The sequence below is a fragment of the Oryctolagus cuniculus genome, chromosome 8, assembly GCF_964237555.1.
Source record: "Oryctolagus cuniculus chromosome 8, mOryCun1.1, whole genome shotgun sequence".
Lineage (NCBI taxonomy): Eukaryota > Metazoa > Chordata > Mammalia > Lagomorpha > Leporidae > Oryctolagus > Oryctolagus cuniculus.
The window spans coordinates 21,375,359-21,394,621 of NC_091439.1; the positions used below are offsets into that span (position 1 = coordinate 21,375,359).

The 19,263-nt window shown below is 36.5% G+C and overlaps 1 protein-coding gene across 2 annotated transcripts in view; it reads right to left on the minus strand.

The window, feature by feature from the left end:
- Positions 1-12,849: 12,849 nt before the first annotated feature.
- The window catches only part of USP38 (ubiquitin specific peptidase 38), a 36,402-nt gene continuing 29,988 nt past the window's right edge, over positions 12,850-19,263 (minus strand). For both annotated transcript variants that reach the window (XM_002716936.5, XM_070047491.1), the window contains one exon: positions 12,850-14,875. In XM_002716936.5, coding sequence (XP_002716982.1) covers positions 14,714-14,875 — 162 coding nt within the window. In that variant the 3' untranslated portion in view covers positions 12,850-14,713. The remainder of the gene's footprint in view (positions 14,876-19,263) is intronic.

A 19,263-nucleotide genomic window follows, 5' to 3' on the forward strand; every position in this document is an offset into this window, starting at 1 on the left:
TTGAGCCATCACCTGCTGTCTCCTACGATGTGCGTTAGCAGGAAGCTGGATTGGAAACAGAGAAGCTGGGACTTGAACCAGGCACTCTGATACGGGATGCAGATTTACCAAGTGGCATCTTAACTGCTGTGTCAAAGGCTTGCCCCACAGATTTATGTTTTCAATGATTCTGTACAGCAGGAAGGTCATCAATAGGAATATGTGACCTGAGAGAACCCATGCTTGGCATTTTTATTCAGATAAAGCTTCGTTGAAACAGACTCAAATGCTGCCCTGAAAGAGAGAGGAAGACAGAAGAGAAGTATACACCAGTTATCTGAGGTGTTAACCATGTATCTGTGCAAAGGGATACAGGCAGTTTCACTTGACTTGGTGGAAAAAAAAGTAGGTGGGGAATGTGGGAAAAGTGGTTTTGTATGGAGGAGATTCCATGTATTTAAATGACCCTCAGGTATGCTTTTTGTTTTTTAATTGCCAGTCGTGAATGTAAACTACATAGCTGATTTAGTTGGAGTTCTCTCCCTGCAAAAATCTGAAACTCATTAGGATAACTTCAGTGAAAACAAAGGTTTATTACGGAATGCAAGTAGATGGGAACCAGGGAAAAATGAGACAACCAGCATGGTTTGTCTCTAAGGACCAGCCTGTTCACTGAATATCATTTTCTTATGTGGTCTCTGCCTATCTTAATATATCTGCTATATTCTTTATCAGCCACCTTCCTTATTTTAGATTACTCAGATGGCCTCTGAGTAATCTCATCCAATAGACTCACTCAGAACTCGCACCAACAACTAATAGGTAATTATTATGTCTTTTGACTTTGTTTCCTGAGAGAGACTCCTGATTGGCCACATACAAAGGAAAGAAGTCCCGGCTCATTGTTTAGCACAACATGGGTTGTCCTTGGAGGCTGTATTTTCCAATTCAGCCATGGAAGGGAGGTACAGCATCTGGTGGGATGTTTCCTGTGGAATACTCTGGATATGACAGCGTGATAAAGAACTCTTCATGGGTGTTTAGGTGACACTGCATGAATGCTTGTTCTCCTCACTGCCTTTGTACTTCCCTCATTTAACATTTTTAAAAATTTATTTGAAAGGAGGAGGAGGAGGAGAGAGAGAATCTTTCATCCACTGGTTCACTCCCCAAATGGCTCCAAGAGCCATGGCTGGACCAGACCTGGGCCAAGAGCCTGGAACTTCATCTGGGTCTCCCATGTGGGAGGAGTCCAAGTACATCTTCCGCAGTTTTCCCCGGCACATTAGCCAGGAGCTGGATTGGAAGCAGAGCATCTGGAACTCAAACTGGTGCTCATATTGGATACTAGCAGCATCACAAGTGGTAGTTTGACCCACTGTGTCACAACGTTGGCTCCCCTATTTTCCTCTTGGTTGAATAATTTTAACCCACAGCCCAAGGGCAGACTTACAGCCTAAGCATTTCCGTGCCAGAGTAGGAAGCTGGATGGGGGTTGTCATGGGGAATAATGACCAATACTTAGACATTTTTTTGCCACACTAGAGGCAGAATAGATTTACCCTGTTTTGGGTAATTTTCTACAATATTGTGGGAAATGGCAGTTGTGACTAGTAAACTGAAAATGCACCATAAATGTTATGAAAGATATCAAGTCACTATGACAAGATGTCTTTTGAAACCGAGTAAAACATACAACTAACTTATTAGGCTTCAAAGATCTCTTTAGACATGTACTCTTGCTACACATAGGTATTGAGCCTCATATTTCTCCTCGCATTATAACTGTTGGTTGGATAATATCCCTTCCTTGCCAGACTCTGAATTACATGACTGTACCTTGTAAGACTTCCTAACCTTGCCATCCAGCACAGTACTTGCTACATAGTAGATGCTTAATAAATGTTTTTCATTCTTTTTGTAATTTTTTATTTTATTTGGAGAGACAGATGATAAATGGAGAGAGAGAGTTTGCATGTGAGAGACAGCAGGCTCCCATTTGCTGGTCTACTCCTCAAAAGCCTGCAAAACCAGCCAGGGTTGACCCAGTAACTCAACCCGGGTCAACAGCATGGGTGGCAGGGACCCAGCTAATTGAACCATCACTTACTGCCTACCAGGGTGTGCATCATGATAGGAGCCAGAAGTGGGTATCAAACTTACACACTCCAAAATGGGATGTGTGTCCCATCTGGTGTCTTAACTGCCTGGCTAAATACTTGTTCCAGTATTTTCCTAATTATAAACAAACTTAGGGAAGAGACTTAAACATGCAGGTTAGTTTCCCTGAGAGAATCAATGAATCATTTTTGCACTTACAAACTGTAAATGGAAATGCTAATTACTATGATTTGCTCAGCATATGCAATTTCTTGAAATCACACTGTACCCCATAAATGTATACAATTATGTTAAAAAAGTATAAAATCTTTTTGAAATGGAAAAGAAAGAATTCTAAAACACTGAATAACAAACCTGTTTTTCTCCAGTAAAGTTCACAGTTAAATACATTTGCCTTCCATAAACTTCATGTGAGCACTATTAGGGTGTCTCCTGAACTTCCCATCTTATAGAACTACTCCTTCTGTAACAACAGTGATGTACATTATGCAGATTCTGCCCTAAAAAGGTGAGAGTTCTTGAGATGGGAATTGAAATTCAATCCTCAATAAATCTAGTCTTGATCCTCATCAAACCTGCTGGTACAGACTTCATCAGCTCAGAGCAGGAGGTATTTATTTCTATTTGGTCTGTTCAGAAGGGGTCACTATACACACTAGGAGAGCCTGGCCCACTTCACTTCGATACACTAAACTGATAGCTACGATTTTGTTCGGTGATTCCATCTTCCTGGCCAAAAGCGATTAGGTCTCAGAGGGCCTTAAAGGAAAATGGAAAAGGAAATCCACACATCAGATAGTTTCGAACAGTACATTTTATGTACTTTGCTAAGAGGAAAAGATAGAACTCAGGGTACACACCAATATCCAATGTCATAGACTTTTTTTTTTTAAGATTTATTTATTTATTTGAAAGAGTTACACAGAGAAAGAAGGAGTGGCAGAGAGAGCGAGAGAGGTGCCTTCCATCTGCTGGTTTACTCCCCAATTGGCTGCAACAGCTGGAGCTGCGCCGATCTGAAGTGAGGAGCCAGATGCTTCTTCCGGGTCTCCCATGTGGATGCAGGGGCCCAAGGATGGGCCATTTTCTACTGCTTTCTCAGGCCATAGCAGAGAGCTGGATTGGAAGAGGACCAGCTGGGATACAAAATGGTGCCCATATGGGATGCCTGTGCTTCAGGCCAGGGCGTTAACCCACTGCGTCACAGTGCCAGCCCCTAATGTTATAGACTTTGAAGGAGGGAGATTAGGGAGCTGTTGATAAAGGTTTCGAAAAGAGTAAACCACGATCCACATAGCTAGTCCCCAGGTCACAGCTTTAACCCCCAGTATACATTATTTCAGTAAACAATGTAGAATGACTTTTATCTATAAGTCCTAATTCCAAATTTCTAGAAAATAAATCTAAGTTGTTCACCTTGGGTAGGATGTCAATCCTTGTCCCAACTATGACCAGGAGGAGCCTTTATTGGGTATATATCCCCCAAGGTACAAAGTACTAACTCCAATCCATGCTTTATTCTTAATATACCATCTAGACCTTCTTGACCAATTATGCCCACGCCTTCTCTGAGATTATTAGAATTTTAACCTTTAAGAAAATGATCTTGCCTAAAACAACTTAGTGTTCAATTCCATAGGCATCTATTCTATGTCTACTATGTGTCAGTTACTGTGGTAGACATTGGGATGCAAAGGTGAAGAATTCATCCCATCAGAGGGAATTCAGTCTAAATGGAGAACATCACATTCCCAAATACACAGAATTAACAATAAACTGTCCTCTTGTATCCAATCCATTTTAATGGATTCTATACAATATATTTTTAATGATAAAATAATCCCACTACATTGATCAATTTAGAGTTAAAATTAGAAATAAATTTGTGTTTATAAATGATATATTAGAAAATATTTACAAATAGTTCAATACATTCATAATGAATAAAGTTATTTAACAGCCATAAAAACAACTCCTCCACTCATCACAGATTTTCTTAGTGATGGAGCAAATCAATTCACTGTTATCCAAGTGTCTGATTATCACATTAATAGATGATTCAGATTCTTATTTTTTCCATACTCTGGTTGCATACTTTTGGAGCATTATATTAATAAAGATCTCTTAAAGATGATTGGAGGGGACAGGGAATGATAGAGTATGCTCAAGTGTACCCATTAGTCAAGTAGCTCCTCTGTTAAATTTCTATGGAAAGTTGAGGCCAGTGCTGTGGCGTAGTGTGCAAAGCTAGTGCCTGCAGTGCCAGCATCCCATGTGGGTGCTGGTTTGAGTCCCGGCTGCTCTACTTCCAATCCAGCTCTCTGCTATGGCCTGGGAAAGCAGTAGAAGATGGCCCAAGTCCTTGGGTCTCTCCACCTGTGTGGGAGACACGGAGGAAGCTCTTGGCTCCTGGCTTCAGATCTCCAGCTGTTGCAGCCATCTAGGGAGTGAACTAGCAGATGGAAGACCTCTTTCTCTCTGTCTTTGCCTCTATGTATCTCTGCCTTCAAATAAATAAATAAATCTTTAAAAATTTTTTTCTATGGAGAGAGTAATGCATTAAATAATGTGATCCTTTCCAGTTATCACCAAAGTCTTGCCAACCAGGGTCATATATGCTTTTTATGAAGACACTTTTTATAAACAATATTATTTCTGGCTCACTGTCCTTCCTCAAAGCCAAGCTTCTGGCACATTAGGTGTTGTGAATAGACACTTAGATGCCTGGAAAATGGAGATATGGATTGCTTAAGGCACTTATCTAAGTCAATAGATCTGGGAACATAATACATTTGCCAGATGGTAGCCAGTCTGCTATTTTGTTTCTAGTATTTAACACAAAGTTAGCCTTTTATATACTTATAAGCTCCTATCATAATGGTCTAATCATGATCCAAACAAGGGACAGTGAATACTCACTAACCATTCCAGACAGTTGCAGACCTGTTTATATTGGCAGCCAGAGTACTTGCTGAAAACAAAATAGAGTATTTTGAGCAATCACTTTCCAAAGCAAGATTCTAAGTTTAGCCTGGAATGTTTTCTCTATTATTATTTTGCCAGGATTTAAGAAGAGTAATGGAGACTGAGAGGCAAATTTCTACGGAGAGAGTGAGACATTTACTAATGTGAGGTGGTTATCACAAAAATTTTGCCAACTTGGTCATACATTATTACATAATAATAGTATTATTATTACTATTTTACATCTGGTTTTGTGTTCTTCATAGCTATGGTGGAGGAAACTAACATGAGTCTGACTACTGGCTAATCTACTTATGAAATTGCTTATACTATTACTGAAAGCCAAGAGGATGGAAATCATTCAAAACAAAAATTATTCAGCAGAGATCTTTAGAGGTGTACTGTCAATTTCAACAGTGAACTACTTCTCCAGCTTCTTAGCCTAAATTTTAATATTTTCCTCATCAACTCTGGTATTTGGTTTGAGAGCAAATTACTCTAAAGAGAACCAAATTAAGGTCAAGTATGTCTTTCACACTTGAAGCTGATGTTCACTGGAAACAAGCTGTCAAAACTACAGCATGGATAGTGTTTGCAAGCATGTCTCTCAGACTTAGCCAAGTATATCTTGGAGGAATTAAATGCAGTTCCAATGCTCTGTACCAGAATATTGTGGTTTTAATATCAAGACCATACAAACCACAAGACAGACATCTTGAAAAATATTTACTTCTGTTATTCAAGAAATTATGACAATGCTAGGAAGTAGAGAATAGAACCCAAGACCCAAGGGAAACGAAGCTTAAAAGGAAGACAAGATGATCTAACTGGTCAAGAAAATAGTTATTATTGCCTTTCTTACAGTTGTAGATAGACTGGTTTAAAAAATGTTATTAGTCTGTTGACTTAATGATGGAGAAGCCATTAACATTGATGTTAAGTTCCTCTTTCAGAAGTCATATATGGTCTGTTTTCTACATAGAATTGGGCCCGAAACTTCCAAGAAGATAGGTACTCAGGTTTATTTCCTTAAGTATTTTATTTACTTTATAATTAAATAACATAAATTCAATTTTTTAAAAGGAGTACCTAGAAAATTGACAGGGTGGGAAGGAGGCATAAAATGACAAGATGTAGTTTGTCACTGCTATGGTTCATTATCACTATCTAGGATTGTGTTGTCCAGTATGGCAGCCATGAACCATACGCAACCAATGGTCACTGAAAATGTGGCTAATGCTCCCAAGAAACTGACATTTTAACTTAAAAATGAGTAGTTAAGTTATATAATGCAAACAATTCATTTTCATCCTTTCCAACTTTCTGCCACCTCTTAATTTAGGCCTATCATCATCATTGGAACTCTTGAATTCTTTTCTGCCTCTAGTCATGTACTCCCAAGGTCAGGTTCCTAAGTTGCCAGTTTTTCTGTTTTTGAGCAATTTTTTTGAAATACAGTTAAGTACAAAATTATAAGCAATGTGTCATTAACAAAATGAACACAACCTGTTAAAAGCTCCCATCCACTGCAGTGGTGGGGCTGAAGCCAGGAGCTGGGAACACAAGCATCTGAGCCATCATTGCTACCTCCCAGGTTGTGCATTTGCAGGAAATAGGAATCAAGAGCCAGAACTAGGTATTAAACCCAGGTGCTCTGATAAGGGAAGTAGGCGTCTTAACCAGTAGGCTGATACCTGACTCCAAAATACTTTTAAATGTAGAGTGAGATAAGGACTAAGATTCTTTTATTTTACATGATTATCTCATTGTCCCACTAACTTTTATTGAAAAGACCAACCTTTACACACTGCTGGGCAGTGTCTGTCATTTTTGTCTAGGGTGACCAACTCATTGCAATTTACTTGGGACTTTCTAGTGTTAGCTCTGAAAGTTGTGTCCTGGGAACAGCTTCAGTTTTTTACCAGGATGGAGAGTCACCTTATTTTTGTCATAGATCAGGTATATATATGAGCCTTCTTCTGGATTCTCTTTTCTGATCAGAAAAAGTCCACCCTATCTCATTACTTTTGCTTTATAATAAAACATTTTCTGCAAAGAAAGTTATCCTAACTTTGTTCATTTCTAAGAGTCTTGGCAATTTAAAATATTTTTTCCATTTACATTTTAGAATCAGCTCAATTAATACAAAAAAGAATTCCCAGATTGAGATTGTATTTATTCCATAAATCAGTTTTGAAGAAAAATTAGGTATGCATGTTGTTAGCCATGAATGACTTAGATCTTAATTTCCTAAATAATATTTTGTAGTGGAAGACTTGCGTATCTTTTATGTCTAAAATATTGAATTTATAGATTTTTAGAAAGTTAATTTACATTATTGCACATGAAACTTAAAAATTCTGTATTATAGTACTTATCTCTGGTATTTCTATCTACATACCCACCTATCCATTTAAATTTTGCATGCTGACTTTGCATTTAAGAAGCTTCCTAAAATTTTTATTCTAAAAGTTCATATACAAATCAAACATTTTTGTATTACTTTGGGTTTTCTATGTAGATAAATAGGTGACTGGCTCACAGGTCGTAGTGTGCCCACCACTTTAGTTCGTGTTTATACTTTTTCCTGGAGTCTTATTTGTCTGTATGGCATGGGCTTGGTGTATGGTGGATGCAGCAGGACTCCAAATTGCTGCCCGCAGGTGCAGAACAGATCTTGAGCTTTTCAAAGCTGTTCCTTCTTGCCTGAATATTCTGTAAATTGAGTCAATGGTGCCAAATCGGTTTCCAGCATGCTTCCTTCCTGTGTATAGATCCAAGTTTCCATCTGGCATCATCTTCTAGCCTGAAGCGTTCTCTTTCACATTTTATCTTGTAGTGAAAATATTCAAGGAAAAATTCTGTTTTTGTTTAAAAATATCAATTTCACCTTCATGTTGAATGCTTATTTTCACTGGATATAGTGAATATTCAGTAGGTTGAGATCCTTCTACACACATTTTAAATGCCATTCCACTGCTTTCTTTCTCTACATTAAAGGTCACAAATTTTTCCATAAAGTACTGTTGGTCATATGGGCTCTGTGACAACTACTCAACTCTGCCATTGTAGTAGTAATGTGAAAGCAAACAGGTAAGTAAGTATTCCAGTACAACTTTATGAAAAAACAGGAGGCAGGATAGATGTGACCTAACAGCTGTACATGATTTACCCATCTCAGTTTAAAAGGAATGGGTTCTTTTTCTCTAGCTGCTTTTGGAGTTCCTTTTTTTTTTTTTTTTTATCAGTTTTTGTAATTTGATTACGTGCTTTTGTTTGTTCTGCTGGGGGTTGGCTGAACTCTTGGATTTTCCATTTCTCTCTTCAGTGTGTTTATGTTTTTCTTTACATTCCTTTAAAGCTCATAGTTAAATTCCTTTCTTTCCATAATGTCTGAACTTGGTTTCTTTCTCCTGAATGTGAGTTCTATTTTCCTTCTTTGACCGATGCTTAACTTTTGATCTGATGCTGGATATTGTGAATTTTACTTTGTAAAATGCTGTTTTTTCCTTTAAAGAGTGTTAAGACTTTGTTCTAAATGCAGTTAAATTACCATCAGAATTTAATCCTTTCAAAGTTTGTTTTTAATCTTTGTTGGGTATAAGAGATTAGCCTTTACTCTAGGGCTGATTTAGCTCTATTAATAAGCAAGAGCCTTTTCAAAGATAAACAGAAAACACAAGCCAGGATAAAAGTGGAGACTAACCAGTTTGGGAGGTTTATATGAAGAGACCTGAGCATACTGAAAGAGAGCAGGAATTAGTTAAGTGAAAGCAGGAAGGAGAAAGTGGGGCAAGGAGACGTTAGGCTACAATGAAACCTGCCTATGGAAGGGTCCAGAGATGGTAAAGACATGATGATGTCATTTGAGTAAAAATGATGCAGGGTCCAGTATGACTGAAAGGACAGAAAGGCAAGAAAGGAGCAGTACGGTTAGAAAGTGAGTGCAACAAGACTGCTAAGAACTATGCTTCCTAACCTTGTGGATTACCCCACATAGGTTTTAATAAAAGCAGATCTCATTTTTTCTTTTTTAAGGAATCATGCTTGGAATGTTAAAGGGTCAGTGAAACAGACTGTAGAAATTTTATTTCCTAAAATTTATTGTAAGCTTTTATTAATATGTAATGTGCTTCAGCAATTTGCTCACATTTTCCTTGTTGTTACTACCTTTCCACTGAAGCACTGATTTTGCAGTTCTGAAGACTTGGATTAAAAAAATCTCAGTTCTGACTTTTATTAGCTACATGATGTTGAGCACATTCATTAATCTGAGTCTTTGTTTTCTTTATCTAGAAAGGGGTGAGGGAGGATATGGATATGAGCTCACTTACAGGGCTCATGTAAGTTCAATAGACAAATATCTGCCATGTGCAGAAACATGGTAGAAACTCAACATATGTTAGCTCCCTTGGATAAAAGCCCTAGGAAAAAAATTCCTTTTTCTAGTCTAGATGTTCACAACACAGGCTGCACATTAAAATCACTTGAGGAACTTCAAAAAATATTCATGCCCAGTCCCAACATAATTTAGTTGGTCTAGTATGAGGCCTGTACATGGTATTATTTTTTAAAAGCTTTCCAAGCAATTTTAACATGAAGCTAAGGTTGAAAACCACTGATCTAGGAAGCAAGGCTAACCTTCTCATCTTTCTGAAATCAAGGTAGGAGTGTGTGTATGTGTATCTAGCACACACAGCAAAACATGAGATCTATTAAGAGAAAAACAACTGCAGGCCATAACAGACACTGATGAGAGCTGGCAACACACTTGGCTGACTTCTTAGATTCTATTTTTAATGTTAAATCCACACTAGTTATGTAACATTGGGTAAAGGTTTTACATAACAAATCCTTTTGAATTCACAAAGCCCAGATTGTTGATTTTATAAAAATCTTCTCATTTCTTTGAAAAAATTTTCTATAGAAATTTCTTTTCATAAGGGAAAGCAGCAGTTTTATAACACACTTGTTTTTTTCCTTAAATCATTGTTTACCTTGAATCTTTAAAATCTCTCTCCTTCATCTGAGGTTCATTCACATACCAAAAAAAAAAAAAAAAAAAATCTCAACGAAAACTAAATAAAACAAAATACCGTTGAAGATGTTTGAGTTTGGCAAATGCTTAAGAAGAAATATGTAAAAAAATATATTTTAGATTGTTCAGTTTTCTGGGGGAACATTTTAATTCAAATTTCCTTTCTATTGCACTTAACTCTCACGGGATCACATGGTCCAAGATTTAGTCTTAGTCCTCTAGAAAATGTTACTGAGTTATAATCAATTGTGGGCAGACCTTAAGTGTAGTGGTAAAGATACTGTCATCCACAGTGGAGTATCTGGGTTTGATCCTACTTCTGGTTCCTGACTGCAAATCTTGTAAATACGGAGCCATAGAAGCTACAATGTTAGCTCAAGTAACCACATTCCTGAAATTCAAGTGGGAGACCTGGATTATTCCTGGCTCCTGGTTACAGCCCTGGCCCAGTCTCCCATTGCAGGCATTTGAGGAGTGAACCTGCAGATGGGAGCTCTGCCTGTCCAACTGTCAAATAAACAAAATCAAAAAGTTAACATTCTCTGTTTCTATAAAATGTGACTAACTTATCCCTCTCTACATTAGAATTATTGTTTTAGAAATCTAAACTCATTAGCAAAAAATAGCTGGTGAAATTATATATAAGGGGCTGGTGCCGCGGCTCAATAGGCTAATCCTCCACCTTGCAGCACTGGCACACCGGGTTCTAGTCCCGGTCGGGGCGCCGGATTCTGTCCCAGTTGCCCCTCTTCCAGGCCAGCTCTCTGCTGTGGCCCGGGAGGGCAGTGGAGGATGGCCCAAGTCCTTGGGCCCTGCGCCCGCATGGGGGACCAGGAGAAGCACCTGGCTCCTGGCTTTGGATCAGTGTGGTGCACCGCCCGCAGCGGCCATTGAACCAACAGAAAAGGAAGACCTTTCTCTCTCTCTTTCTCTCACTGTCCACTCTGCATGTCCAAAAAAAAAAAAGAGAGAGAGAAAGTATATATAAGGAATAGCACTCTGGGGTTGGCATTGTGGCTTAATAGGTTAAGTTGCTGCCTGCAATGCAGCATCCCAAATGGGTGCCAGTTTGAGTCTGAGCTAATCCACTTGATCTGGCTCCCTGCTAATGTGCCTAGGAAAGCAGTGGAAGATGGCTCAAGTGCTTGGGTTCCTGCACCTATGTGGGAGACCCAGATGAAGCTCCTGGCTCCTGGCTGGCCCAGTCCTGGCTGTTGTGACCATTTTGCGAGTGAACCAGTGGATGGAAGAGCTCTCTCTTTCTCTGTATCTCTAACTCTGCCTTTCAAATAAATAAAATAAATCTTAGAAAAGAGTAGCATTTTATGAGTAAAACATTATATATACATTTACAGAATTATAGGCTATGAAATACTCATGTAAAAACATTCCATATATAGTATTATGAGGAATACATAATAGGAAAAGATATGAAAATTAAGACCTGACATGAAGTATCAGTAATTAGACTATGTCCATTTTGTTTTCTTCCTTTTTTTTTTTTTTTTTAAAGATTTATTTATTTATTTGAAAGGCAGAGCTAGAGAGAGGCCTTCCATCTGCTGGTTCACTCTCCAGTTGGCCGTAAGGGCTGGAGCTGAGCTGATCTGAAGCCAGGAGCCAGGAGCTTCTTCCGAGTCTCCCATGTAGGTGCAGGGACCCAAGGACTTGGGCCATCCTCTACTCCTTCCCCAGGCCATAGCAGAGAGCTGGATCGGAAGTGGAGCAGCTAGGACTCGAACTGGCACCCACATGGGATGCCAGCACTACAGGCGGTGGCTTCACCCGCTACGCCACAGCAATGGCCCCCATTTTGTTTTCTGAAACTGAGCTGGGCACACAGTAAGCTTCCAGTTCCCTCTTGCAAGAAGAGAGCTTTAAGGAGGTGGTACATGAAAAAAAGATACCTACTTTCTAAAGTAGCATTATCATAAAAATAAAGCTAAATGAGCAGAGAACATTACAGATTTGGACTTAAGAGTGAGTTTTGAAGTACTTTTGTTCTTTCCAGCTGTGAATTAATATTATAGGCTTTTTGAATCTGCCACAAGAATTCCCAGTATCTTTAGACATTGTGAGACTTATAGCCAAAGTTCTTGTATCTTAAGGTATGGAGTCAGAAGTCAGGAATCCCTAGTTCTATACTACCTGCTTGATTATTCAGCCAGAAGAAAGGCAGTGGGAAGATGCTTGAATGGAGAATGAGCTAGAATTCTTCCTCTCACTTGTAGAGATATGTAAACACCATGAACCAGAGTTGTACAGGCAACTGCTAGCAGACAGTTTACCAGGGCTTATATGACCACACTACTTATATTTCTTTCATTGCATATTGCTCTGAAAAAGAATTCTACTTTTCTCTTAGTAGTGGAACCTAATGTACTGTTTTCAACAGCAACAAGCAACTTCATTTAAGCTGGGTATCTTGGACTGAGTGAAAGAAAAATAGCATGGGTACACTAGTTAGCCTTAAGAGTCAGACTTCATAAGAACATTTGCAAGATGTAAACAGAAGAGTTAGAAATATGGGAGAAAGAAAATATCTTAAATAATGTAGAAATTAAGTAACAGGGATCTGTCAGGATCAGAGCAATCAAAAGACTACCTTATTTAAAAAGTTCAGTTTAGTTGGATGGATTTTTAAATGAAGCTCATTATTCTGATTCCAATTAGCAAATAAAATTCATGTTAGTATTTTTTAATCTTAAAACTCACCATGTCAAATTATAATTTAAATAGCCTCAGTATTTGTATAACTAGAATTTCATCTTTTTATTGTCATTTTGAAAATTCAATGTATATTATCTCAACATATATACACCATGAAAAACATATTTATAGATAAAATTGTGTAAATCTAGTTACCTTTATGGAGGTTCCAAGAAGTATCTTAGCCTAATATCCATGAGTAATTACATGACTTCACCAATTTTAATAAAAGCTAAAATGGATATAATCTGATTATAAATCACTATCTGATCCGTGGATAACTAATTAAAAAGGGTAGCTTACTAATTCATTATTAGGACAAGAGGAATCCCACAGGAATGCTTGATAAAAATCCCTCTGGGTCATTCATTAGTTGGGAAGAAGATTCTCAATTAACTCTGCAAAGAATTTCCGGTTTTCAATCCAATCCATTTTCCTAATCAATCTGGTGACTGAAAGTGTTAGGAGTGCGAGGTAGTGGAATGAAGATGGGAGTTCTGTTTTTAACCACTGCCATAAAAGCTTGGGAAAAAGATAAACTCCAAATCACCAAAGAACATTCTTTCCTTAAAATGTTTTCAAAATAAATATGAGACCAATCTTCAGAACAATGAACAACCATGGATAAGTTGAAACCTTTAGGAAGGGGGATAGTTCGGATAACTCTTGTGCTGGATAATCAAGACCCAGGAGAACTGACATGTTTCATTTCCTGACAAAAGAAAATTCAGGACCATAGGGTCTGGCATTTTAACATTTTATCAGAAACTATGAAAGAGAAACAACTATGTAAAACATATGACTCAAACAAACAAATTCCCCAAATGTAGAACTCTGAAAATATGCAATCAGTGTTTAATATTCTGAGGATTAAGTAACAAAATCAAAAACGTTTTTTCTTTTTTTCTTTTTTACTTAACTAGGTTCATTTCCTCTGAATTTTCCTAAAAGTTAAAAATGAACTATCACACTTACTGATTTGACTTTACTTCTGGAAAATCTAATACCTTTCAAAAGTTATAATTTTATTGTTAGCACAAAATTTACTTCCTAACATTTCATTTTTAAAAAAGTTTCTGCAGCCAAAGTTTCCTATTTTTGAATTACAGTACTACAAGGCACATACAGAACTCACCTCCTTCAAAACACACAGAAGATATACTCCCTGAAATAGAATTTTAAAATCTGTGAACAATTAGAAATACTACAGAATTAGCAATATTTAGGTAAAAACATTGCTCCTACAGGATCATGCACCTTTCTTAAAATCAATTCATTCACCACATTTGTATAAATAATCTTTTTTAACATTTGCATTTGAAATGCAGATACAGTGATGCTGAAGACAGTGCTAAAAAAAACCCTTGAAGTACTATAGCTTGATAGATTTTATGTTAAAATTATTGCCTTCATTAGAGACTGTGCCGTCTCCAGTATTTTAAAAAACTTGAATTTAATAATGGGGTAACTACGTTGAAAATAAAAACATTTTTAGCAATTTTTCCTCACCTCTAGTATCAATTACTTTATAAAGAATGCTAAACGAATTATGTATTTTTGTCCAGTAAAACTGAGGGTAACCATTTAAATGCTTCTACCAGATTTAATGCAGCTTAATTAGGGACTAGGTACATATTTTACTCCAAACATTTTTGGTCAAGCATGTCTAACCATAAAAGCAAATGGAATTTTAAGAGGTAGATTTTTTCCCATGATGCATTTGTTGATAAATGTATTGTTAAGAAAATAAAAACAAGCACTGAGTGTGTTTTCTTAAAAGTATAAGGGTCTAATGAAAACAAAAAAAAAATATGATAGATAATGATATTTGTTACAGTATGACATTTTAACAGTCATAGTATTGGATATTTTGTGACCAGTGCATTTTGGACTCTCTCAGCATCAAAATACGAGTCTGCCAACTGTATTAAATCCTCCTCCACCCCCTCCACCAGTTGGTCCACAGCTTCCTGGTGGGTCATTGTCATCAAATCCATTGGGCCGAAAAGAACAGGAGGCAGATGCAGCTTGTAGGGCCCGGGCTCGAGCATTCAACTCTTGTTCCTAAAATTAAAAAATTGTTTATGAAATTAAAATGTAAATACAATGGATGGATATACTACCTATACAAGTGTTTAAAAACTGCTTTAATCTTTAATAAGCATACTTCAAAGCAGTAACATTAAAAGTACTGACATCAAACCTTACCAAATCCTACTTAGGTACATATGATCACCTTTGGAGCAAAAGAGATAGAGAACAGAATCCTGACGTAAACTCTCCACAGTGATAGATCCTAAAAGTTACTCTGTTTCTCACATCCCAAGTGTTCAGAGAAAATGAAGACCTTAAATTATAAACTCTCAGAAAATATTATGGCTACTGTAATACTCTCTAATACATTTAAGAATGGATTTCATGTATAACACAGAACATAAATATCAAAATGGAATATCAACTCTTCATCAACTGAAGCTATTTTGGAAGTGATTGTAGTAAAATATATAAGGGGAAGAAGCCTGAATTCTTTCTACGCTTTCCTTTTTTTATTCCTCAATAAATATTAAGACATATCTAAAAAAATACAGAGAAGTAAAGCCTATTCCCTTATAGTAGCACTGACAACTTTCCTCTATCAGAGTATTACAACTTTATTATAGTCATATTTATGTATATGGTAGGCACGTATTAGATACTCAGTATTAGTGGTCTCAGATTACAGATTAGGTATTTAGCTTCAAAGGAACAATAAATAATGGCCTATATATCTGGCAAGGTGTAAAACTGGATTCTAAAACAGGGGGAGGGGGCTACAAACTCCTTGATAGCATATGCAGACTATTCTGGTATGTTCCCATTTTTCTGGGATATGTGATCGGTTACAATAAAGTCTAAAAGCCACTGCCAACTGCATAACCCTTGTTAGCAAAATCATCTTGAAGAATTTTCAAAATACAGTTAGCTTTAATAGCAAAAATCAGGGAGCCGATGTGTAGCTCAGTGGTTAAGATACCTACATTCCACACTGGAGTACATGGATTTGATTACTGGCTTCAGCTCCTAACCCCATATTCCCCCAAAGATAGACCTTCAGTAATGGGCTCAAGTAATTGGGTTCCTACCATCTGAGAGACCTGGATTGTGTTCCTGGCTGCCACTTTTGGTACTGGCCCAGCCCCAGCCATTGCAGGCATCTGGGGAGTGAACCAGTAGATGGAAGCTCTGTCTCATTCTGCCTCTCAAACAATAAATTAATTAAAAATTTAATTATTTAAAATTTTCCTGTGACTTTGCTCCATCTAGTAACGTAAAACTTCCTGCTAAATGTTTTAGTTAACTATCCTCCTCCCTTTACAAGATGATCAACATCTAGTAACTTTAAAACTTCTTGCTAAATGTTTTAGTTAACTATCCTCCTCCCTTTACAAGATGATCAACTTTTCAATATGGAGGAGAAAAACCAGGCTGACTTCTATTCTTCACATTATGGACAACTTACTTCTCAGTAGTGTATCCAGCAAGTGCTTGTGTAACTCTCAAAACACAAAATGACCCAGATTACTTTTGTGGCTTAAAGGAAACTTTGATAAGAAATTCTTGTAACATTATGGCCTACTTAGTCTCTGATAGGGCTTTTAAAAATTAATTTGTGAGATATTTCTTGAAAATACTTTTCATCTACTATGTCATTTACAATGTTTATAATTTTTATCCCCTTGTGTAATATCTACCTACACAGTATGTTTCAGCTATCACACACACACACACACACACACAAACTTATTCAATCTATAAAATTAAAGCAAAAATTATAAATGCTTCACAGGTATGAAATAAGTTACATATATATATTAGAAATATATATGTTAGAAACAGATACAAAAATAAACAGCAAAATCCTAGTTACATTCTATACTATTAAATGATCCACACAGGCAATGAAATTATTACTCTGTATTTAAGAAACAATATTTAGTTGTAGATATAGATGTTCCCTAATGATTTAAAATTGAATGAAAATGTGTGGTAGAGCTCAGCACGTTTTGCTCTCAGAAGCTATGGCAATTTTTACCTAGACTTTGCTATGAAGTGATTCATTCCCAGAAGCTGTGTTGAAAGAGTCATAGAATATAAAATTAATAATTTCATTGTTTCTGCTACCCATGACATTTCTATTTTAAGATACAGAGCTTCCTATGAAAGCAAATTTTTGTTCTATTATCTATTTATATACATATATGACTGACAGAAAAAAATTGTAGCATTGTTTTCAGAAGTTGAGCTTAAACATGTATTAAACAGTGTTTTAATATAGATGGGAACAACATTGTATACATTGTCAAAATTAGGATTCTCATAGCATATGTAATTTAAATCACAAAACTATGTCAAATTTTAAAATGAATTCTAATTTTACTTGTAGACTATAGGTCTAGTCACAGTAAGGTGCTACTGATGTTTTGAGACAAATAACTTCGAGTATTTAGACTTTTTATTTAGGTAATGCTATTGACATTAAATGAATTTTTTTAAAAACTGCACATATAGGAGTGGCCTTCAGACAGTTCATGGAAAAAGCATATTATGAAAAAGTTGTGCATGGATTTCAAAATTTTTGCACCAAAATAATCTTTTAATTCTATCTTTCTCCAAACTTTCTGAATTGCCCTCAATTATTGTTTGTACTGTTCTATATGTATAACAAAAAAGTTAAGAAATTAAACTACCACCTCCTCCAAAGAAAGGAAATAGATAAAGCAATAAGAGCCAGAAGGTTCTGTCTGTGGGCTGACTCAGAAGAGATGAGGTGGTGACCTTCACAAAGCAATGGTGTTGGTACTTACACAATCTTTCATGAATTCTAACCAAAGGCATACTTTTTTCTAATACAGACCCTAAAAGGTAATCTATAGAAGTGAAACTGACACTTTGAGATGTGATGATTTTGAACAGCCCGTATCTCGACTGTTGAACATTTTTTTCATATTACTTATTTAACTCTTAGTGTAGGATTCATCATGAGTATAAAATTAATTGAAAATAGATCTTTGTAAAAAATAAGAATGGGAATAGAAGAGGCAGAAGAAGGGTGGGAATGTGGGCTGGAGGAGGGTAGGGTGGGAAGAATCACTGTGGGAAGAATTACTACGTTCCCAAATTTGTATATATGAAATGCATAAGTTTGTTTTTTTTTACCTAGAAATGAAAGGTTTCTAGGTAAAAAAAATTGCTATCACAATGTGACAGTATAAAATACATTAAACATATAGATCAGACACAGAAGATAAAATACTACAAATTGTTACAATTAGAGCTGATATTTATATCCATTATTTCTTTTCATTTAAAGAACACCTAATGATGAATATAATCATCCCAATTGTAAAAATATGTTTATGTGCAATACAATGCCTCACATTTGCTTCATTCTTAAATTGGAATTTTTAGGTTGCTGTCAGAAATGACTGGAATACAGCTGTTAATGAACTTCTTGCCATAAAAAAATGGAATCCTCAAAAAAAGCTTCTGAGTTTCTAATTGATTACGAGGTATTAAACAAGACAGCAGTTACTATGATATGCACCAAATGGGCTAAAGATATTTGATAACATGTTTTTTGCATTAAGCAAATTGTCATTCTGACATTTAAAACATTTGCACAACACTGAAAAACTTTATTCACAAAGTATACAATGCTTTTTTATATACATGCTTTAAAAAAACAATGAAAAGAATGGCTTCTCATGCTCAAATATTGTATATATTGTCCGGTGTAATCAGGATGTAGTAAATGGAATTGTAAAATTATTTAGAGTGACACTGTAATACAAATAATTATTATGGTTATAAAAGTGTTTGGCATTCCAACTGCAGAAATTAGTTTTTTTGCCTTTCAAAATCCTTATATTTCATTTTTAAGTATTTCACCCAATCGTTGATGTAAGTAATCTGCTGCATTATTTCCAAAAAAGTCAAGGTTCCACTAGGCTTTGTATTTTATATCACAGAAATTTTCTTTCAAATTAATCCTCTTCTCATTTCATCTCTCCAATTGTCAAGAATTATGACTAATAATTAGTGTTTGTATGATCTAGTAGTAAGGGCATGGTTAAGTAAATCCTATTTTTACTACGATTATAAGCCATCTATTAGGTATTAAAGAGTCTTTGGTCGTGAGTCAGTTCTAACAAAATTCTGAATTTCATTTTTCTCTAATTCTTGTTTTTGTATCACCTTATTTATTTCAAAGGCAGAGAGATCTCCCACCCACTGGTTCACTTCTTAAATGTCCACACCAGCTGGGGATGGGTCTGGGCCAGGCTCAAGCCATGAATTAGGAACTGAATTTGGGTCTCCCAAATGGGCGGCAGGGATCCAACTACTTAACCCATCATCTGCTACCTCCCAGGGTGTGCACTAGCAGCGTGCTGGAGCGGTGAGTATAGCTACAA